The sequence below is a fragment of the Hylobates moloch genome, unplaced genomic scaffold (genome assembly GCF_009828535.3).
Source record: "Hylobates moloch isolate HMO894 unplaced genomic scaffold, HMol_V3 SCAFFOLD_22, whole genome shotgun sequence".
NCBI lineage: Eukaryota > Metazoa > Chordata > Mammalia > Primates > Hylobatidae > Hylobates > Hylobates moloch.
The window spans coordinates 7447516-7467489 of NW_026652297.1; the positions used below are offsets into that span (position 1 = coordinate 7447516).

The following is a 19974-nucleotide window of genomic DNA, read 5'->3' on the forward strand; positions in this document are numbered from 1 at the left end:
TGATCAACGTATTATAGCTGTAATCTGGCTTCAGAAACACAATACTAAAAACTAGTTTAGTAAACTAAGAAATAAGCATTCTAGATTGTGTTATAAAATCCATTTCTAAATACACCCCTTTTTAAACCTTTATGCTTCTTTACCTTGGAATTCTTACCAGTGTAGCCAGATTTCATACTGCAATGGTAATTATCCTTAAGAATCATCATGTGTTAAAACATTCCCCAAGTACAGATTATTTTTGTCATCTTTTCCCTAACATAAAATTCTCAGCATTTAACCTATACATGTTGCCTTTCAGAGATCTCATAAAAAATCATAGTAAAATAAAACCATGATGATAGCGAACTTGTACTGTATTTACTGTAATATACAACTACACTGTCTCTTGTTCCCATTTGGGCTTCATAATTTCTTCTCATAGTATAACATTCTGCAGAATGTTTCAGTACCAAATGGGTTCAGGACACAACATCATAACCACTACAGGAAAATGTAATGGTTTTCTCCTTGGAAAATACCAAATTTCAAAATCCTACACACTAGTTCATTTTCATTTCCTCTTTACCACAATTCATTATCATATCTAAAAGAAGCTCTTGGCTGAAGCCTTATACTGTCTGCAGCATGTTACTTTCTTTGCAAATTTACTTTTAGGGAACATGATAAAGAAAAGCAACATATTCCACAGGCATCCCAAGTAAAGCATTATAAATTCATATTCTCTCCTGCACTAATTTAAATGGGAAGCAAGGAAGAAAAGGGAAAACCCTTACGGTTCTCAGATGAAACTTCGCTGCTTTCATCCACCTCCACATACCGTGTCAGGGTCAGAAAACCACTCCAAACAGACACTTCTGTCACTTTGCTAAACCAAAGAAGCTGCTACCATCGCCAGCAATATGTTCACGCTACTTTCCTGAGGTCTGTGTTCTAATCATCAGAACTTTTAAAAATTACATACTTTTTTTAAAAATCCTCTTTCTGAACCAACCTCAGGACCAAAACACTGGTTTCTGCTTCAAGGTTCCCCATTTTAACTGAAGAGGAATGAAAAACTAAATGCCTTCAAGTCCTGAAGGAGTTGCTTCTTCCTGCGTTCAAAGCTGAAGAAAGTAGTGTGCTTTTTCTTCCACTGCCTTGTTTGGTTTCTGCCTTTAGAATTCAAAGGCATTCCTGGACACCTAACAGGCTGAGATTTACATGTGAGAAAACATCCCCCAGGTTATTGCCAAGGAGGCAAAAATTGCTCCCACCCAGTTTAGCTGCCTTTCAGGAAAGAGACTGGAAAAATGGAAACGAGAGGAAGGAGAGTCTATCTGAAGCTGAGGACAAGTAACACAGGTGAATCCAAAGTAATGGAGGCAAATATAAAAAAGAATATTATTTATTATCTTCTTTATTAATACTCACATGTAACCTTTGCTTTTTACACAAAAGTCTAGTTTAGAAGAATGCCTCCTCGGCTTATCATGCCCAATGGGGCTTTTTGTTTCTGGACCACTTCCCCTTTCTCCACCCCCACCCCCACATCCAAATCACTCTTACATGTTCACAGATACCACGAAAATTTTGTAAACAAGATTTGGGTTACTGGAACTTGATTTCATTAACATCCCACTTCAAAATGGAAGGCAGGTGGAGGACGGGGTAAGAAATAGGAGAAAGAACAAGAGAAGGCAAAGGAGAGAAGAAGAGGGGCACCTGGTCAGAACGTTCAAGTCTTGCCTTTTCTGAGGGGTGTGTGTGTATTTTGTGGCTGTTCCTTGAAATGCACTGACTCAAAACATTGACAGCAAGTGTGTGTGTGATTATTTATATATCTATAATGGAATATGTGGGCTTCCTCCATTTGAGTCTGGACTGTGTTTATTTAAACACACTGCGATCCTCTTTATAGGTATCACCACAGGGAATCAGGTCTCCTGGGAACCCCTTTCAGAGACGGGGCTTCCGAAGCAGGGTCTTGCTGAGGTCTTTGACCTCCTCAGGGCTGTTGACCCGCTCATAGCCCAGGATGGCCATGGGCTGATAGCAGAACTCCTCCACCTGTTTGATCTGCTGGAAGGTGAGGGCGGTCCGCCAGGCATTGGCGGCCTGCGTGGCATTGCGTGCAGATACCACGAAAGGCTTGGAGGATGAGCCCGAGCCACTGGTCATGTTCAGGGCAAACTGCTCCATTTCGGGGCTCACCAACAGTCCCACAAAATCGTACACCCTCCGTAGTGTCTTGACGGGGTCTCCCACCAGGTCCTCGTACCGCACCACCAGGTAGTGGCCCTGCAGCCAGTCAGGGGGCTGCAGGGCTGTCTGCAGTGTCTTAGCCATACTATTGCAGATGACCTCCATAGCGCCCAGAGCGTGGTAGTCTGCGGGGCCGCCCACACCCTCCTTCTTGGCGCCAAGCTTGTGGCCCGCGGCCTCCAAGAAGGGCATGCGGTGAGCTCGCGGGTCTCGGCTGCGCACCACCTGTAGGCTCTCACGGATGAGGCCGTGGCGCGAGCGGATCCGTGAACTCGCCACCGCGCGGGGATCACGCACCAAGTGGATGACCTTGAGGTCCAAGGCCGGGTCTCGCAGCAGTGGCGCCAACACCGCCACGTCGAAGACGCGCACACCCTTTATGACTAGTGTGCGGTACTTGCGGCACTCCTCCTCGAAACGCGCCAGGCGCTGTGGCGGGCACTTCTTGCACACGCGGTCGTCCACCAACCCCACGACCTCCTTGCGGTAGGCGGGGCAGAGTGGTGACGAGCACACCACCTTGTTGGTGGCTGCGCCGAAGATGCCCAGCGTGGTGAGGTTGCGCCCCCCGCTGCCCGCGGGGCTATACAACTGGAAGACAGAGAGGTCGCAGCGGTAAAGAGCGCTCAGCATGTCCCGCGCTGCCCCCTGCAGGGAAACGGCGTCCCCCGGATACAGTTTTTGCCATACATGCCACACTGGCTCGTAGAGAAAGAACACCTCGGGATTCTGGTTGAATAGCTCGCCGAAGAACGACGAGCCAGAGCGCCACGTGGTGAACACGTACACCAGCTGCCGCTTGTCCCCGACGCCCCCGGTGCCCCCAGTGCCCCGAGTGCCATTGCCTGGAGGGGCCACAACCCCCGCCATCCCTGCCGCGGCTGCAGGAGCCGCCCCGACGGCGGCAGCGGGAGGGCGGTAAGGAGTGCGGAGGTCCAAACGGGCATGAGCACGGGGCGGCCCAGCCGGAGGCGGCCCTGGGCGCCCCCAGCTGCCTCCGGCTGCCCCCGCTGCGGCACCCAGCGGCTCGTCGGGGTTGCACTGCTGCAGCGGCTCCTTGTGCCACTTGTAGTCCAGGAGGTTGAGCATAGTGAGCACCAGCAGCAGTGCATAGCCCGCGCACAACACCAGCGCCTTCCTACGGAACACCTTCATTCCGAGAGGGGACGCGGGCCAGCGGCGTCCTGGGCGCCGGGGCCACTGCGGGAGCAGGGCACGCGGCGCGGCTGCAGGCGCAGCCTGGAGCAGCCGAGGGAGCGCGCCCGGGGGCAGAGCTCGCGGCGGGCTGCGGCTCATCACAGGCACAATCTGGGCCGGCGGCGCGGCGGAGGCAGCCCTGCAGCCCGGGAAGCGGACGCAGCGGGCTGGCTGCTGGCGCCGGGACTCGGGCCGCGACTCCGAGGCGGGCGCGGCGGCTGGTCCCCAGCTCCCAAGGCTGGCTCTCCCATGGCAGCGGCTCCGGGAAGGACCTGCGAGGGGAAGCGGAGTGAGCGGATGCGCCCCAATCTCCCTCCCAGCCTCCTTCTCCTAAGTAACGCCCGCCCTCGGTTCTGCCTGGTTCATCCGCTCACCTGGAGCCAAGGGCGCGCCCGGGAGCGGCCCTGGATCACCGCCCAGTGGACTGTCCGGCTGTCACTCCTTCCTCGATTTCGCTCCCTCTCGCTTCCGCTGGGGGTCCCCGCACCTTCGAGGGGTCGGGGGAGTCGGCCGACTTATCCCTGGGCAGTTTCCGGGCAGCGGGAGCCCTGTGGCTCGGGAAGAAAAACTTTCACGCGGCCCAGAGCCCCGCTCCGTGCTCCGCTGAACCCGGCGCCTCCCGGCTCCAGCGACGTCTCCTCCGCTCTCTCGGGACCGCAGCTTCCTGCCTTGCTCAGGGGAACGAAGCCGGCTGGGGGCGATGGCTGGGGGCGGCTTATATGGGACTCAGCTCCCGGCATAGCGGCGCAGCCCCTCTTGCTTTCGGCCTCCGTGCGGCGAATTTTCCCACCTCTCTGGCAGCGGTGGATGGGACACAGCGCGACCCCGCAGCGGCAGCGGCGTCTGCTTCCATCACCGGGAGGATGCCCGGGCGGACAGCGCAGGCAACCTTCGCCGCTCCGCAGCCTCCGACTGGCCCAAAGGACCCTGAACACACAGCTCTAGGCAAGGAAACCCAGGTGTGCAGCACTGCCCGACCCGCCCCGCCCCGCCCCGCCCCCGGTACCAGCGCTTCTGGCCAACGGGTATCTAAGCAAAGAAAGACCCCGCCGCAGCCGCCGCCGCCGCCGCGCGAAAGCGGCGCCCGGGAAGATGCTGCTACCCGACTCCCCTTACGCCGGGCGCCCGCAACGCGCTCGGGCCAGCCTCTGCGCGGCTCCTGCCAGCCGGCGCCCGGTTGGTGCGCGCCGCCGTCTGTCGCAGCGGCTCCTCCCCTCCGCCGCGCAGCCCTCCCCCTCCGCCGGCCCCGCCCCCGCCCCCAACGCCGAGCTAGCTCCCACAGTCGCTGCCTCGGGGGCTGGAGATGCGACCCGCTTTACCGCGACGCGCGGGGGCTGCAGTCCACGGGTCCGAAGGCTTAGCTCTCTGCGCGTAAAGCGCTGGGATGCGAACGCGGGATTTGGAGCTCGTCGGTGCCGAGAGCTGCCAGAGAGTTGGATTCTGCGTGCAGCTGCCAGACTCGGCCTCATGTTTTTGCTCTCAGAAAGAGTTGGTGATAAAGTTTGGGCAGAAATCCCCTGTCGGCCGTCCGCTCCACGCTTCCCTCGGGGCCGACACTGCCAACCTCTCCGGGCACTGAGGACACCTCCGCGCCCTGGAGCGGTGGGAGGATGCGGAGCGCCGTTCTCTGGCTTCCGACACCCTGCCCGCCCTCTCTAGCGGGTCTGTGGCTGCTCCCTCCCGAAGGAAGTAATAAATCTTTCTGACCTTGGGGGTCAGGGGAGACGCTTCAGTTTTCCGGAGGGGTGTACGGGCGGGGCCGTCTTTCCGCTTTACTGGACCTCTGGCCGGGGCTGCTCTTGTTTCACTGTGCCCCACGCCGATGCTCTCCGCATTTCCGCTCGCGGTGCTGCGTCCACTGTGATTGACGTCCTCTGGAATTGGGGTGATGGGGGAGGGGAACGCCCCGTTCTAATTTGCAGAAAAATACTTGTCCCGCTTCTTGGTTTTGTAGATGAGATCAAAGAACTTGACCCCAAAGGAAACACCGTTGTTGAAAGAAAATCATTTTTCAGTTGCTTTAGGTTTAAGTACTTTTGTTTAAGGTTATGAGGAAAAGCGTCTCTCCCCCCCCAACTCCCTCCCTCCCCAAGAACACTAAGCTGTAGCCTCAACTTCATCTGCAGAATGGGGACAGTTGTAACAGTCTCCGGAGACTGAACGGTGGTTGAGTATCAGAGCGCGCACATGGAAGGTTAGACCTGAGTTCAGGCCTGTAAGTGCCGAAAAGGGAATCTCTGTGGGGCCTGAGGCTCAGCGCCCTCGGATAAACAGCGCTCGCTGATCTGGAGGAGTTTTGTTGCCTCCTGTCCCAGTAGAATTTTTAGAAGTTACTGCACAATTATCTTTGTAGCATTTCGGGCAGACTTTTCAGGGGACCGTTCTGACATTAAAATATTGCTGTTTGCGCCATTATTCTTCCGTGAGTCTTACAGAATCCCCTGAATACAAAGACTTGAAAAGTGACTTAACTCGCTTTCCACGGGTTTTTAACTCTCTCTTTACGGATTTAATTTCAGGGGAGAAAAATGTTCAAAGAAATTGATTTATCCTTGTTTTCCAGAAAAACCCATAATGTCACGAGCACACTTCAGCTTATTTTTTCTCCTGGGGAGGGGGATTGGGACAGGGACAGTAGAGCTCAAATTTTATATCCAGCTTTCTCAAATAATATGGCATTGCCTCTGGAAGTGGGTCGAGACAGGCAAGAATCCCTGTTAACAGATGAAGGTGGCAGAGTTTAATTGAGCGACTCCCCATCTTTTCCTTTTCTGGATCCCCCAGCCTCCCTTCGCCTGCTCTCTCAAATGCCCCTGCCCCTTTTTCACCACCTCTTTTCCCATGAAAACTAAAATGACATTGGTGCATGAAAAGACTGATGGGAGAGAGAGGGAATTGGGGAGGAAAGTAAATCTCAATTTTAATATTCAACATGATTCCAAGAAAAATAATTTCTAATATTTTTCATTTAGTTTCTGGCTTTGTGCTTACCCAGAAAAAAACTGAATTGCATTAGTCGATGTAGGGACCCTTTTTAAAAACAATTGTTTGCATAGAAATAATTCTGTTTGCAATTTTGTAACACTTCACTGGTGTTGACAAAATAGTAAATCCATTTGCCAGGTGCCCCCACAGTGAGTGCTCACCTGGCATAAATTTACGGGTTCTGGCATCTCCCCCCTCTCCTTGCTTGCAAATATTTTCCCATTTTGCATGGTGTCATGATTAATTCTGAACTTTGTTATAGCTAATGACATCTTAAAACTTCATAATGCCTTCCTTCCCGCATTTGTTTGGAAATTCCTTTCATTTTAATCTACTTATTTTAGCATAGTAATGACCCAGACATATAATGTCACATAATAATGTCACTTGCACAAGAGCCAGTCATGCCACAGGGCTAGCCTTAATTTCAGCTTACTGGTTTAGTTTGTCACAATTCCATCTCCCCCAGGATGCTCCTTCAGTCTCTGTCTTCTCTGCTGCCTGTTACGTTCTATTGGAAACTGTCAGGCCTCTGAGCCAAAGCTAAGCCATCATATCCCCTGTGACCTGCACGTACACATCCAGATGGCCAGTCCTTGCCTTAAGTGATGACATTCCACTATAAAAGAAGTGAAAATGGCAGGCCTTGCCTTAACTGATGACATTACCTTGTGAAATTCCTTCTCCTGGCTCATCCTGGCTCAAAAAGCTCCCCCACTGAGCATCTTGTGACCCCCGACCCCTGCCCACCAGAGAACAACCCCCTTTGACTATAATTTTCCTTTACCTACCCAAATCCTATAAAACGGCCCCACCCTTGTCTCCCTTCACTGGCTCTCTTTTCGGACTCAGCCCGCCTGCACCCAGGTGATTAAAAAGCTTTATTGCTCACACAGAGCCTGTTTGGTGGTCTCTTCACACGGACACGAGTGAAAGAAACTTGCTGTGGCTTTTGCTTAATCCTGGACAAATGGGGGCCTAACCTTCTCGGGTGCTGTAGGCCCAGTGCCCAGACTGTGGAAAATGACAGAGATCTTCAAGGACCTTCTTCCAGAGTCTGAACTGGGGAAAGATGCAAGGCTGGGTTACCTGAACAGTTCTCATTTGGGCCTGTGTGAATCCTAGAAGATTCACCTTTGGAAAATGTTTGCCCCTGGGCGCCAAGATAGATTGACTCCCTCATATTTTGAACAAATATGCATTTTCAATAGAACTTGAGATTATAGATTCAGGTTACTCATAATCCTTGACTTAAGATATGCTGCCATTGTTAGTCCAAGAGTGGCCCTTTTAAATGTCCTATGTTTTAATATAATGAATATGCATGAACCCATTACACAGCCCAAAAACCTCCAAAAGTAACCGCTCTACTTAGTTTAGAAACTTAGATGAAATGATAAAGTTCTAACAGGAAGAAAAAAAAACTTGCTTTAACAATCTGAAAAAGAAATGAGACTACTTATGGCCGGGCACGGTGGCTCACGCCTGTAATCCCAACACTTTGGGATGCTGAGGTAGGCATATCACTTGAGCCTAGGAGCTTGAGACCAACCTGGGCAACATGGCAAAACCCCATTTCTACAAAAACTACAAAAAAATTAGCCAAGTGTGGCAGTGCATGCCTATAGTCCCAGCAACTGGGGAGACTGAGATGGGAGAATCACCTGACCCCAGGAGGTCAAGGCTGCAGTGAGCCATAATGGTGCCACTGCACTCCAACCTGGGCAACAGAGTGAGACCCAGTCTCAAAAAAAAAAAAAAAGAAAAAGAGGTTGGGCACGGTGGCTCACACCTGTAATCCCAGCACTTTGGGAGGCCGAGGTGGGCAGATCACCTGAGGTCAGGAGTTTGAGACCAGGCTGAAACCCCATCTCCACTAAAAATACAAAAATTAGCCTGGTGTGGTGGTGTGCCCTTGTTGTCCCAGCTACTCGGGAGGCTGAGGCAGGACAATCGCTTGAACCCGGGAGGCGGAGGTTGCAGTGAGCCAAGATCACGCCACTGCACTCCAGCCTGGGCAACAGCATGAGACTCTGTCTCAAAAAAATAGAAAAGGAAGGAAAAGAAATAAAAAGAAGAAAAACAGTACTTATAAATTAAAACAACACTATTACCAGAGATTTAAAGGATGGTTCCACCAAACTTTCAAGAACTAGATTGTTTCAGTCTTATCTCTATCAGAGAAGAGAACAAGAGGGAATATTTCCCCCAACTCATTCAAAGGTGATAATAACTACAGAGGGATTTCAGAGAAGAAATTTGGTACTGTTCTCTGATTAATATATACATAAAACTCTTAAATAAAATATAAGCAAAACAAATCCGCTCAAGTGGGGAAAAAAGGACAATAAACTAGAACCAATTTGGGTTTATCCCAGAAATATAAGGATGACAATAAATATTTACTAGGCACCTATAATGTACCAGGTGCTGGTCTAGCTATGTGAGATGCAAAAGTGAAGCAGACAGGCCTAGACCCTACCCTCATGAAGTTTACACTCTATAGAGTGGGAGATATTCAGTGCACACACATTTAAACAAATAAGATTATTTTAGAGAATGGTAAGTACTATAGAGGAAATAAAATATTAATGTGATGGAGAGTGACTGGAAGCAGCTATTTTTAAATTGGGGAAGTGAGGTTTGCAAAGGGGAGGTGACCCTTGCAAAGAATGAGGATGCAGCCAGATGGAAACTGAGGGATGAGAGTTGCATGCAGACGATACTGCAAGTGCAGAAGCCCTGACTGGGGGTGAGGTCTAGCCCGGTGAATGCGATTATGCTGTCTGCCTGATTGGGGTATGCCTGGTTTACGAAACCTGAAGGGGTTTCCTTAACATAGACTTTAAAAAGCAATTTGTTAAGAAGCACAGATTGGGCACAGTGACCCACTCCTATAATCCCAGCACTTCCGGAGACCAAGGCAGGAGGATCACTTGAGCCCAGGAGTTTGAGACCCGCCCCCCCAATACCCTCCCACTACCCCTTACCCCCACGTCTACAAAAAATATTAAAAATTAGCTGGGCATAGTGGTACAGGCCTATAGTCCTAGGTACTCGAAGGCTGAGGTGGGAGGCTCACTTCAGCCCATGAGTTCAAGGCTGAAGTGAGCCATGTAGGTGCCAATGCGCTCCAGCCTGAGTGATACAGCAAGACCTTGTCTCAAAAAAAAAAAGGAGGTGGTGGTGGCAGGGGGCAGGAAGGGGGAATAAGAAAAAGAAGCACAAAATGGATGTTATGGGAGAAGCGCACACAGGTTTGCTTCTCTAAGAACATATGTAGCTAATTTCTAAATGTGTCACACTGGTGTTGTCTTTGAGCACCACTCTCTCCTCCCCAGACTCCACTTGGAGTTCCTCAGCCTTTCTGCGTCTTCACCTTTGAGACCTAGCCCAGCTGTCTACTTCCCGGGTCTCACCCCAGCCTGGAAGATTGGTAACAAAGCCTGTGGCTTCTTCTTGCAGTTTTTTCCTTCCAGATATTAGAGGACAGGAGCTAGCTAGCTGGACCAGGAGACGCTCCACCACCACAGCTATAACCACTGACTTCTCTAGTCCACCAGCCATTGCTCTGTTCCCTGTGGTAGGCATCCTATTGGGTTCTGCCTGACCCACATCCATTCTTCTTTTCTGTGGTAACAGTGTCTGAACCAACGCACCCCATTGTACGTGGATTTGGTGGGACCTTCAGCCAAAGTACTCCTCCCCTCCTCCCAAGGGGCAGGTACATGACCCAAACTCAACCAATTAGATGTTCTCTCCATGAAAGTTGCATTCATTCATTCACTCAGTCACTCATTCGGTCATCCTATATGTATTGAGTTCCCACCATGTGCCAAGCAATCTGAATCTTTAGCAGACATATTCATAAGAAGGAAAATGGTTGCTGCCCTCTCGGGCCAACAGCAGAGCCCTAAAGCAATGGCTCATTATCTCTCAGAAGGGACCCTACCCTTTTTAGGACTATTGTTTGTTCTTTCTTTAAAGTCTGTGAGCTACCCCAAATGCTTCCCCAAATCCCTTTCGCCTCCTGCTTGTTACTCACCGTCCATTTCTGTTATTTACAATCAAAAATTTCTGGCTGGGTGCAGTGGCTCACGCCTGTAATCTCAGCTCTTTGGGAGGCCAAGGCAGGTGGATCACTTGAGGTCAGGAGTTCAAGACCAGCCTGGTCAACACAGTGAAACCCCTTCTCTGCTAAAAATACAAAAAATTAGCCAGATGTGGTGGCATGCACCTATAAACCCAGTTACTTGGGAGGCTGAGGCAGGAGAATTGCTTGAACCCAGGAGGCGGAAGTTGCAGTGAGCTGAGATTGTGTCACTGTACACCAGCCTGGGTGACAGAGCAAGACTCCGTCTCAAAAAAAAAAAAAACAAAAAAACTCTAATTGACAGGCTGGCTCACTGCCTAATTACAGATTTGGTTTCATTCATGCTTTTGTCCCTGTGCCTTGTTCTCCATCTGTCCTTACAACGGGGCTTTCTCTTTGAATCCCTACTTTTAAATTCTGGTTTCTAGAGAGCCAGTCATCCTAAGGAACTCCGTCTCTGCCCCACATCAACATCAGTGGCCTCATCATTCACATCTTTCCTTGGGCTTGATTGCTACCATCACTGGCTGGGCTGCTCCCTTGGGACCCCTGACAGCCGGGATTGCCTTTACAATAACGAGTGTACTCTTCTCATTGGATTTACTTCCAAAAACACATCTAATTATCATTATCTCTTGATTTCTGTCCCAAAGACTTTCTGGATTCTTTTACTATTATTTAGTTATAGTCCCCTCTTTTTTTTTTTTTTTTTAAAGACAGTAGGTATGTGAGGTAGTTCACAAAGAAAAAAACAAAAAAAAATGATTAAAAGGACCATACCAGGGGTATGGTCTGTGTAACAATTCATTCCATAAGGTTTTGCATTTGCTAGAAGCAAATAACAACAACAACAAAACAGCTTTGAGTTTCCCAGTGATCATAGTAAAAAAGGAAAATTAGCTGGGCTTGGTGGCTCACACCTGTAATCCCAACATTTTGGGAGGCTAAGGCAGGCAGATCACTTGAGATCAGGAATTTGAGACGATCCTGGCCAACATGGTGAAACCCTGTCTCTACCAAAAAATACAAAAGTTAGCCAGGTGTGGTGGTAATGCCTATAACCCCAGCTACTTGGGAGGCTGAAGTGGGAAAATCGCTTGAACCACTTGAGGTAGAAGGCAGCGGTTGCAGTGAGCCGAGATCTCACCACTGCACTCCAGCCTGGGTGACAGAGTGAGACCCTGTCTAAAAAAATAAAAATAAAAATAAAAAAGAAGGAAAATTGTAAAATCGCTTAAGAGATTCACAGCTTTGCCTGACATAGGGACTCAAGAAAAAAATCTTATCTTCCTTCAATAATGTGAGCTTCACTCATGTGATTTCTTTATTCACTGCTTTATTCCCAATAAAGGGAATAGCACAGTGTCTGGCATATAAGTGCTCGATACATATTTATTGACTGACGTACTCTGGCCTCTTATAAAAGAATTATGTTATAGAAAGTAGACTATGTCCTTCAATATATCTCTACAATAAAAACTACTGTAGAGTCAGCTAGGGATGTGCTGGTTCTTATAAACCAAATCAATGCAATCAAATGGTATAACATCAATGCTCAGTTCACTAAAGGCAATTTCGTGTGGACTACATCCACCACTCTGAAGGTCTGGCCTGCTGACTCATCTGAGCATGTTTTGCAAAGCTATTTTCATGCCAAAGTAAGTAGGGATGACGAGCTTTTAGGAAGAGGCTTCTTGGAGAAACTCCTGCAGAGAAACAAGAGACTTAGTTTCTGCCACCTCTTTCCACAGCTCCCTGCCAAACCTTCTCAACAGTAGAAGCTGCATCTTTTGCTACCCTCAATTAGAAAGTGGTCTTGAAGCATTCTGAAAATTATTTCAATTTTCCCCTGGGCTCTTCCCTCAGTTTCCCATGATTCATGAGTTATGAACCCATCAGATAGGACTGAAGTCAGCTCTGTCCAGTGTGCCTTGCTCTGACCACTGCCCCTCACCTCTCTCTGGAGCTCCAGCTTCTGGGAATTCCTCCCTGGAACAAGCCTGTTCTCTCCATGGGGGCCTGCCCCAATGACTGGGTCCTTAGAGGCACCTGGTGAAAGTACCACCTGGTCCTAATGGCTCAGGAGAGATGAGCCTTGCTGTATTCTGAAATACAACATTTGAAATCCTGGAAAAGATTCGACACTGAGGTTTTAGTAGATGATCAGAAATGCTTTAAAAATAAGTAACCAGCCCGGGCACGGTAGCTCACATCTGTAATCCCAGCACTTTGGGAGGCCGAGGCGGGCAGATCACCTGAGGTCAGGAGTTTGAGACCAGCCTGACCAACATGGTGAAACCCCGTCTCTACTGAAAATACAAAAATTAGCTGGGTGTGGTGGCAGGTGCCTGTAATTCCCAGTTACTTGGGAGGCTGAGGCAGGAGAGTCACTTGAACCCGGGAGGCGGAGGTTGCAGTGAACTGAGATTGTGCCACTACACTCCAGCCTGGGTGATAGAGCAAGACTCTATCTCAAAAAATAAAATAAAATAAGTAACCAGTCAACAAAGTCAACTGTCATGAGTAAGCAGAGAAAATGTCACATTAGTAGAAACTCCAAGAGACATTCATATGGCTCTGCAGTAATAGAATTCTGTTTCAACAAATAAAGCAATGTTTACTGTAATACCCCCATGCCTTCAATGTCACTTCTACATCAGGTACTGCAGAATCTGATTTAAAAGGTTGCCAATTGGAAAACCTCTTTATTGGCAGAAAAAAATTAAGTTCCTTGAAATTTAGAAACAAGATCATCTCCCGTACAGAATTTGGAATCAACCCTAGATTTAATTCCCTACAGGTTTCCTTTCTGGGTCTGTGTTCTTGGAAAAGATACGTAATTTCTTCAGGCCTCAGTTTTCCCCATCTGTAATACAGAGCTAATAGCTGTCTCATAGAATGGCTAGGAAAACCTGGAGAGAGCTCAGAAATAAAGCCCATGTCATGGCACGGCACCGACTGGTTAGGAAATAATAATTCTGCCCCAACCCCCAGGGAAAGCCCAGGGCTAACAGCCTCTTTTTCCTGGGGAGAGATAAAGCCAGTTAAAAGGAGAATTCAGGATCTACAAACAGGATGCTGTAGCACTTTCTTTACCCCTTTCTTGATAAGGACACTGGGGACTTGGTTTGGTGAGGTCCTTTTGCGGGGCAGGGAGGGTTCTGGGTGAGGTTTGTAAGGGAAGAAAGATGGAGAGGAGATTTCAGTGATCAGCAGAGGGGAAGAGGCCCTTCGCAGCCAGTTTACCTATGAGTTTCATTGGTCTTCAAATCCACTTGGCCTTGCCGTCCAAAGTGTGGTCAGTGGATCAGCTGAATTGGAGTCACCTGAGAGCTTGCTAGACCTGCGGAATCTCAGGGCCTAGACCTCCTGTGTCAGAATCTGCACTTTAACAAGACCTCTGAGTGACTGGTCCACATTCAAGTTTGGGAAGCATGGTAGCAGCCACTATAGTATTTAATGTTGAGTAAACCTCCACAATAAATCAGTGTTGTCCAGGTGGGTGAACTGAGCCCCCCTGCCTTTTCTGTTGCACGAGGTTATCAGGTGCATAGTAAAGGCTTCTTCTGGAGCAGCTGCTAGCCCATGCAGTGCACTTGTGAAAATTAGAGAGACAGGTCCAGAATGGCTATTATTAAAAAGGCAAAAAATAACAGATGCTGGCAAGGCTTCAGAGAAAAGGGAACACTTATTGGCAGTGATGTAGGATTTTTTCTTCTCAGTCACTTTGCAAGCCAGGGACCTCCGGCCAGCAATACCCCTCCCAGGCCCCACTTGGCCACGCTGGCATGCCCCAGCTCACCTGTGTTATATAGCTTGTGCCCACGTTGAGCCATTCCTGAGCTCTTGTGCCACACCCTATTTACACCTATCGCCTGACAGGATTTGCAGGATAATTGCCCAGAACTAGAATGCTGATCCAGATTTTTACATTACCCATCCCTTCTGTTTCTTCTGAGCTGCAGCCGGAGATCACTGGTTGGTTCACAGGAATAAGCAGAGTTAGTCTAAAATGTAGGCAAAAATTTAACTAATAAGACTAGAATTTAATAACAAGTATATGACTTTTAAAAAATAATTTTTCTCTCTCCAGTCGTCATTTTAGTTAAAAAAAAAATGATAGGACTGAATTATTCGCAAAATAAGCTTTAGTCTTATACTTGGCCTGATTATTTGCATCAAGTGCAGCAAGAATAATTATTTTTCACATAGGCTTTTAAAATTGGCTTTGATGGGGCCAGGCGCAGTGGCTCACGCCTGTAATCCCAGCAGTTTGGGAGGCCGAGGCGGGTGGATCACCTGAGGTCAGGAGTTCAAGACCAGTCTGATCAACATGGTGAAACCCCGTCTCTACTAAAAATACAAAAAAAATAGCTAGGCATGGTGGTGGGCACCTGTAATCCCAGCTACTTGGGAGGCTGAGGCAGGAAAATCACTTGAACCCGGGAGGCGGAGGTTGCAGTGAGCCAAATGGAGTATCACTCTGTTACCCAGGCTGGAGAGTAGTGGTACAATCTCGGCTCACTGCACTCTCCGCCTCCCGGGTTCAAGCAATTCTCCTGCCTCAGTCTCCCGAGTAGCTGGGACTACAGGCATGTGCCACCATGCCCAGCTAATTTTTTGGTATTTTTAGTAGAGACGGGACTTCACCATTTGGGCCAGGCTGGTCTCAGACTCCTGGCCTCAAGTGATCCACCCACCTCGGCCTCCCAAAGTGCTGAGATTACAGGCATGAGCCACCGCACCAAGCCTAAATTCCTCTCTTCTTGAGGTCCCAAGATGACATGGGGCTCCTGGGCCTGTTAGGAAGTGACATTCTTTACTCACCACAGGTTAGGAACCCTGTACAGGGACTAAGTAGACAAGGTATGAGGCCAGTTTTCCCATGGGGCTTTTATTGGGTCTGCAAGTCAAGCTTAATTTTTTTAAGGGAAGCATGCCCTTTCCAGTCCAAGCCTTGATAAAACAACCAGTTTCTCCAACTGCATCCTGCTGCAAAACAAAATGGATTCTTATTGATTGCACTGATGCAAATAGCTATGTTGCCATAAGTTAAGAATATTCAGTTTCCAAATTCTAGAGAAACCAGGCAGAGAGAAACAAATATGCCTCAAATTTTGTTCACAGGAGTATACCTTACTCAATTGTTAAAAGCTGTAGATAGCACAAAAGAAAAGTTTCCTTGGCTCTGAAAAACAAAACAAGATCAGCAATGTTTTAAGCAAAAAAGTTTAAAAAGATTACTTCAGTTTTATGTTAGTTCAGTCCATTCAGTTAACTCTTGTTGGCTTGATATTCATGAACATTTCAGCTCTTCATGAGTTCTGTATGTTTTCCTTTATTCCAATGTTACAATATCCAAAGCTATCAGAAACCTGCATTTGAGATCACCTGTCAAAGTTCTATAGCTGATTATAAACCATTTTGAAGAGGATCAAAACAAAGCAACAATTGTCTGTGAATGACAAAATGTCTTTGGGTAGTAACAGTCAAAAATATGATTGACAAAGGAATTTGCTTATTTCTGTGGTTTGCAATAATATAACCTTAATCATGATTGATAACATATACTCAGATATTAGAATTTTAGAAATCCTATACAATTTTGGGACATATATTAATATTATTCACTGAAATATAACCTGAATGTTAAATCTTATTTTTATTGTGGCAATCCCAAATAAATAAACATGTCAAATAATCCTGTTTACCTCTCTTTTGGATGCTCCAGGGGCCCTCTGTAGCATCCAAAAGTAAGGATTTAGAAAAGACAATTTTGAAGCTGAAATTTGATTTTGGGAGGCCTATCAAACATGCTAAATGTTCAAAACACTTGATAGTTTGAAATTAAATTCCAGGTTACCACAAGTCATTTAGCCAAAATGATGACTCAAGAATTTTTTAAAAGGCAAAAACCTTTCATTATCCTTTACTATTACATGAAAATCTTGTTAAAAAGAGAGAAAATCTAATTTCACCCTTGCATTAGTCTGCTATTAATGTCAACCACAATTTATTAATAAACCTTATAAATAACTCTATCCAGTCGTAACTAGTTTGGTCATGAGGTGAGATTCTTATAGACCTTTTATAACCCTTTATAAATTTTTGTTAAAGAGCAGATTAGTGCCTTAAGAAAATCTTCTTGTGCTTTTTTTTTTTTTTTTTTTTTTTGAGACAGAGTCTCGCTCTGTCGCCCAGGCTGGAGTGCAGTGGCGCAATATCGGCTCACTGCAAGCTCCGCCTCCCAGGTTCACGCCATTCTCCTGCCTCAGCCTCTCCGAGTAGCTGGGACTACAGGCGCCCGCCACCACGCCCGGCTAATTTTTTGTATTTTTAGTAGAGACGGGGTTTCACCGTGGTCTCGATCTCCTGACCTCGTGATCCGCCCGCCTCGGCCTCCCAAAGTGCTGGGATTACAAGCGTGAGCCACTGCGCCCGGCCAAATCTTCTTGTGCTTTTATTTCAATGTTCAATTTATGGAAAAACCATAAATATCCTTTTGAATTTAGTCAATATGTTCGTGCACAGAGTTTCTCTTACAAGATTAATTTTTACAAACCTTCCACAACTTGGTTAAGCCTTTAGCTTTATCTTATTTAATTTAAAACAATCTTTTAACCCTTTAAACTACACAAAAATTTACATTTTCATGCCTTCTTATAATTTTTACTAAAAACATGTTTTACTTTTCTTATACACCTTGCATGTAAATCTATTTTCAGTAGTCTCAATTACATGTTATAATGGTAACTCTTATCAATTTTTAATTTTAATGTAAAATCTGGTAAGTTATTTTAATTATGTGCTAGGTGCAGCTAAGGTCTGACACTTCCCAGCATAGTTAGGGGCATAGTTAACGCCATATGTCCCCAGGCTTTACCAAACTGTAAAGCAGGCAATTGGACAAATTTTCAAAAGCCAAAGAAGCAGTTTATAACCTTAAAACATTTAGCAAACCTAGTGTCTGACCTGCATAATCTACACCATGTATTTACGTTTTGAAGACATTTGTATTTTACCAATTTTCTTTAAAGCTGTTTTTATTTCTCAAATATGAAAGTCACATGAACTAAAAGGCATTACAGCTTTTATTTTGTTTCTTCAAAAAAAAATTGATCTAAGTGCTTATTTTTCTTTAGGCCAATCAGTTAGAGCTCTTTTTTATAAACATCACACATATAACACATATATAATTACACAGGCAGACAGAAGAAGATCCAGTAGTTGTAGGATTTTTCATTTACCAATCTCCTAATTGGATTACTGGCTTCAGGGTGGAGCCCTTAAACAAACAGGGCTAGGAAAACATGCAGTTTCTAGGGCCTAATAAACAGGCATAGCTGGATGACAAAAACAGATTTTGAGAGGGATATATCTGCTTTTAATTCCTGGGGTTTCGTGAGGAAAACGGAGGTCTTTTTTCCTAAACAGAGTCTGTGGCACCTTCTCTGTTTTTCCCAAGGAGTCCCATGCTCTCAGAAGCTACCTTAGGGCCCCTTATGTGTGCACTGAGTGGCAAGACAAAATGGAGAAAAATAATTCAGTCAACTGAGGAGAAAAAACATTTTCCAGCAACACAAGATCCAGTAAGAAAAAAAAAAATGAAGATCTTTTAAATATACCTATAGCTTGGATATCTACTTTTAGTTAAGCTGGCTTTTAACCATAACATTCTTTAAGAAAATACTTTTAAATCCTTTGTTACCCGACTTTAGCCAAGTGGCCAATATTTCTGGCTTTTGAACTTTACCAAAAGTAACCTCACAGGTGAAACCAACAAGCCTCAACTAAGGTTATGATAACTGCAAGCATACAAGTTACTTTCAAATAGGTGGTAAGCAGTTTTCACAAAATCTGAAATCTTTAAAGGTAGCTCAGAGAAAGCAAGATTTAAGAAAGGAAGTTAGAAGTTATTCTTGGAGGGGAGATATTAACTAGAAAGTACTCATTCCCGTTGTAAAATGGCAGAGACCAAAAGAAAGTACTGCCACATGGTTACAAGGTCAAGCTCCCAAGGATATAAAACAAGATGGAGACCTCATCTAGTTTTTTTCAAAACTTTACAGTGATCTTTATCGTTCCTTTACCAGTTTGCACAGGGAGAGAAAGGTCAGAAGTCTGACTGGTTAAAAAAACCTTTACCCTTCGCCGGCATGTCAGGTTTCTGGGTTCCCTTCCCCCAAGTCCAATTTTAAGCCAAGCAGTTTAAGGTTTGGGGAAATTAGCTTTTCCCTGTTTGGGGAATGCATCCAAGGGGAGTGTCCCGTGGTACAGGGACACGATTACCTATCCACAAAGAGAGGACAGAGGAAGAAAAGGAAAAAAAATAAAAGTTCTTTTTTGCAAAGGATTCCCAGTGATTCAGGGGGCATTTGAGAGAAATACAGACTGAAGATGATTGCTGACCCATTTGAAAAGGGCGGGGGGAACTGTCCCTTAGTTCCTTTCTCTTCCCAGCAAATACCAGGGTATGTGAGGAACAGAAAGAAAAGACATTCCCCTTCTTTCTTCCATCCTTATATCCTGAGTCCTGGCAACCTCAGCAGGGTGCCACCCATGGGTGCCAATGCAGCTTTCACCCATGTTAACAGGAAGCCCTGGGGGGTAGCAATTATCCACACTCACCCACGCACTACCTGTACCCCATGCTGTCGGTAACCTTTGAGTTTCCCAGACCTCATTTATGCCATGGATACTAGCATGACCTCTATCCATGAAATGGAGGGGGCGCCTAATCAGCAGGAATTAGTCATGCTCACCTGCGCTGTTCCCCTTCACTTCTGTTGTTGTCTGCCTCTGGATCCCTCAGATCCAGCTTTTCTTTCTAGGGCTTCAACTTGAAGCTTGGAATTGAGTTTGGGACAAAAAGATGTCTCAGGAGGATGCATAGACTCATTAAGTTAGGGAGTCCCATGAATTGGGTCCTGGCCTAGTAAGACACCTTTCAAAAGGAAAAAAACCTCTCACACAGAAAAGCTCCCTGTATTTGCAAGGCTATGTGAACTCCTGACATGGTGGAGAAAAAAAAAAAAAAAAAGCTTAAGTGCAGGGCGGAACGTGCCTGGGGAAAAAAGCCTATTGATCTATGAAAATGGGTTCCTTCAGCAGGGGAAAAACTCTTAATCAGTGTACCCTCCTTGCCAGGCAGAAACCACATTGTTCTGAATTGCATATCTGATGGCTGGGCCAAATGCTCATTCTACCTAGTAATATCTCTGCAATATGCAACACTCTTAATATTATAAAAGAAGAAATAGGTACCATGACAGCCCCCAGAAAAGAAGAGAAATACCATAGAAAAGACTGCTGGATTGGAACAAGGCCAACATTCCCAACCCCCGAGAGCAATGGGCTAGGGGGTTGAGGTCCTCTCCAGCACCCTGTCCTCTGTAGCCGGGGCATTCATTCTTAATGGGCTCACCAGAGGCTCAGTGCTTCATCTGCCTTCAGAA

The 19974-nt window shown here is 46.6% G+C and overlaps 1 protein-coding gene across 1 annotated transcript; it reads right to left on the reverse strand.

Annotated features, from left to right (window-relative positions):
* Positions 1-338: 338 nt before the first annotated feature.
* CHST2 (carbohydrate sulfotransferase 2) lies at positions 339-4597 on the reverse strand. The gene is made up of 2 exons (XM_032143793.2): positions 3816-4597; positions 339-3713 (listed from the first exon to the last, which is right to left on the reverse strand). Exon 2 carries the CDS (start codon positions 3538-3540, stop codon positions 1939-1941), a length of 1602 nt encoding a protein of 533 aa, XP_031999684.1. The 5' UTR covers positions 3541-3713; positions 3816-4597; the 3' UTR covers positions 339-1938.
* Positions 4598-19974: the final 15377 nt, after the last annotated feature.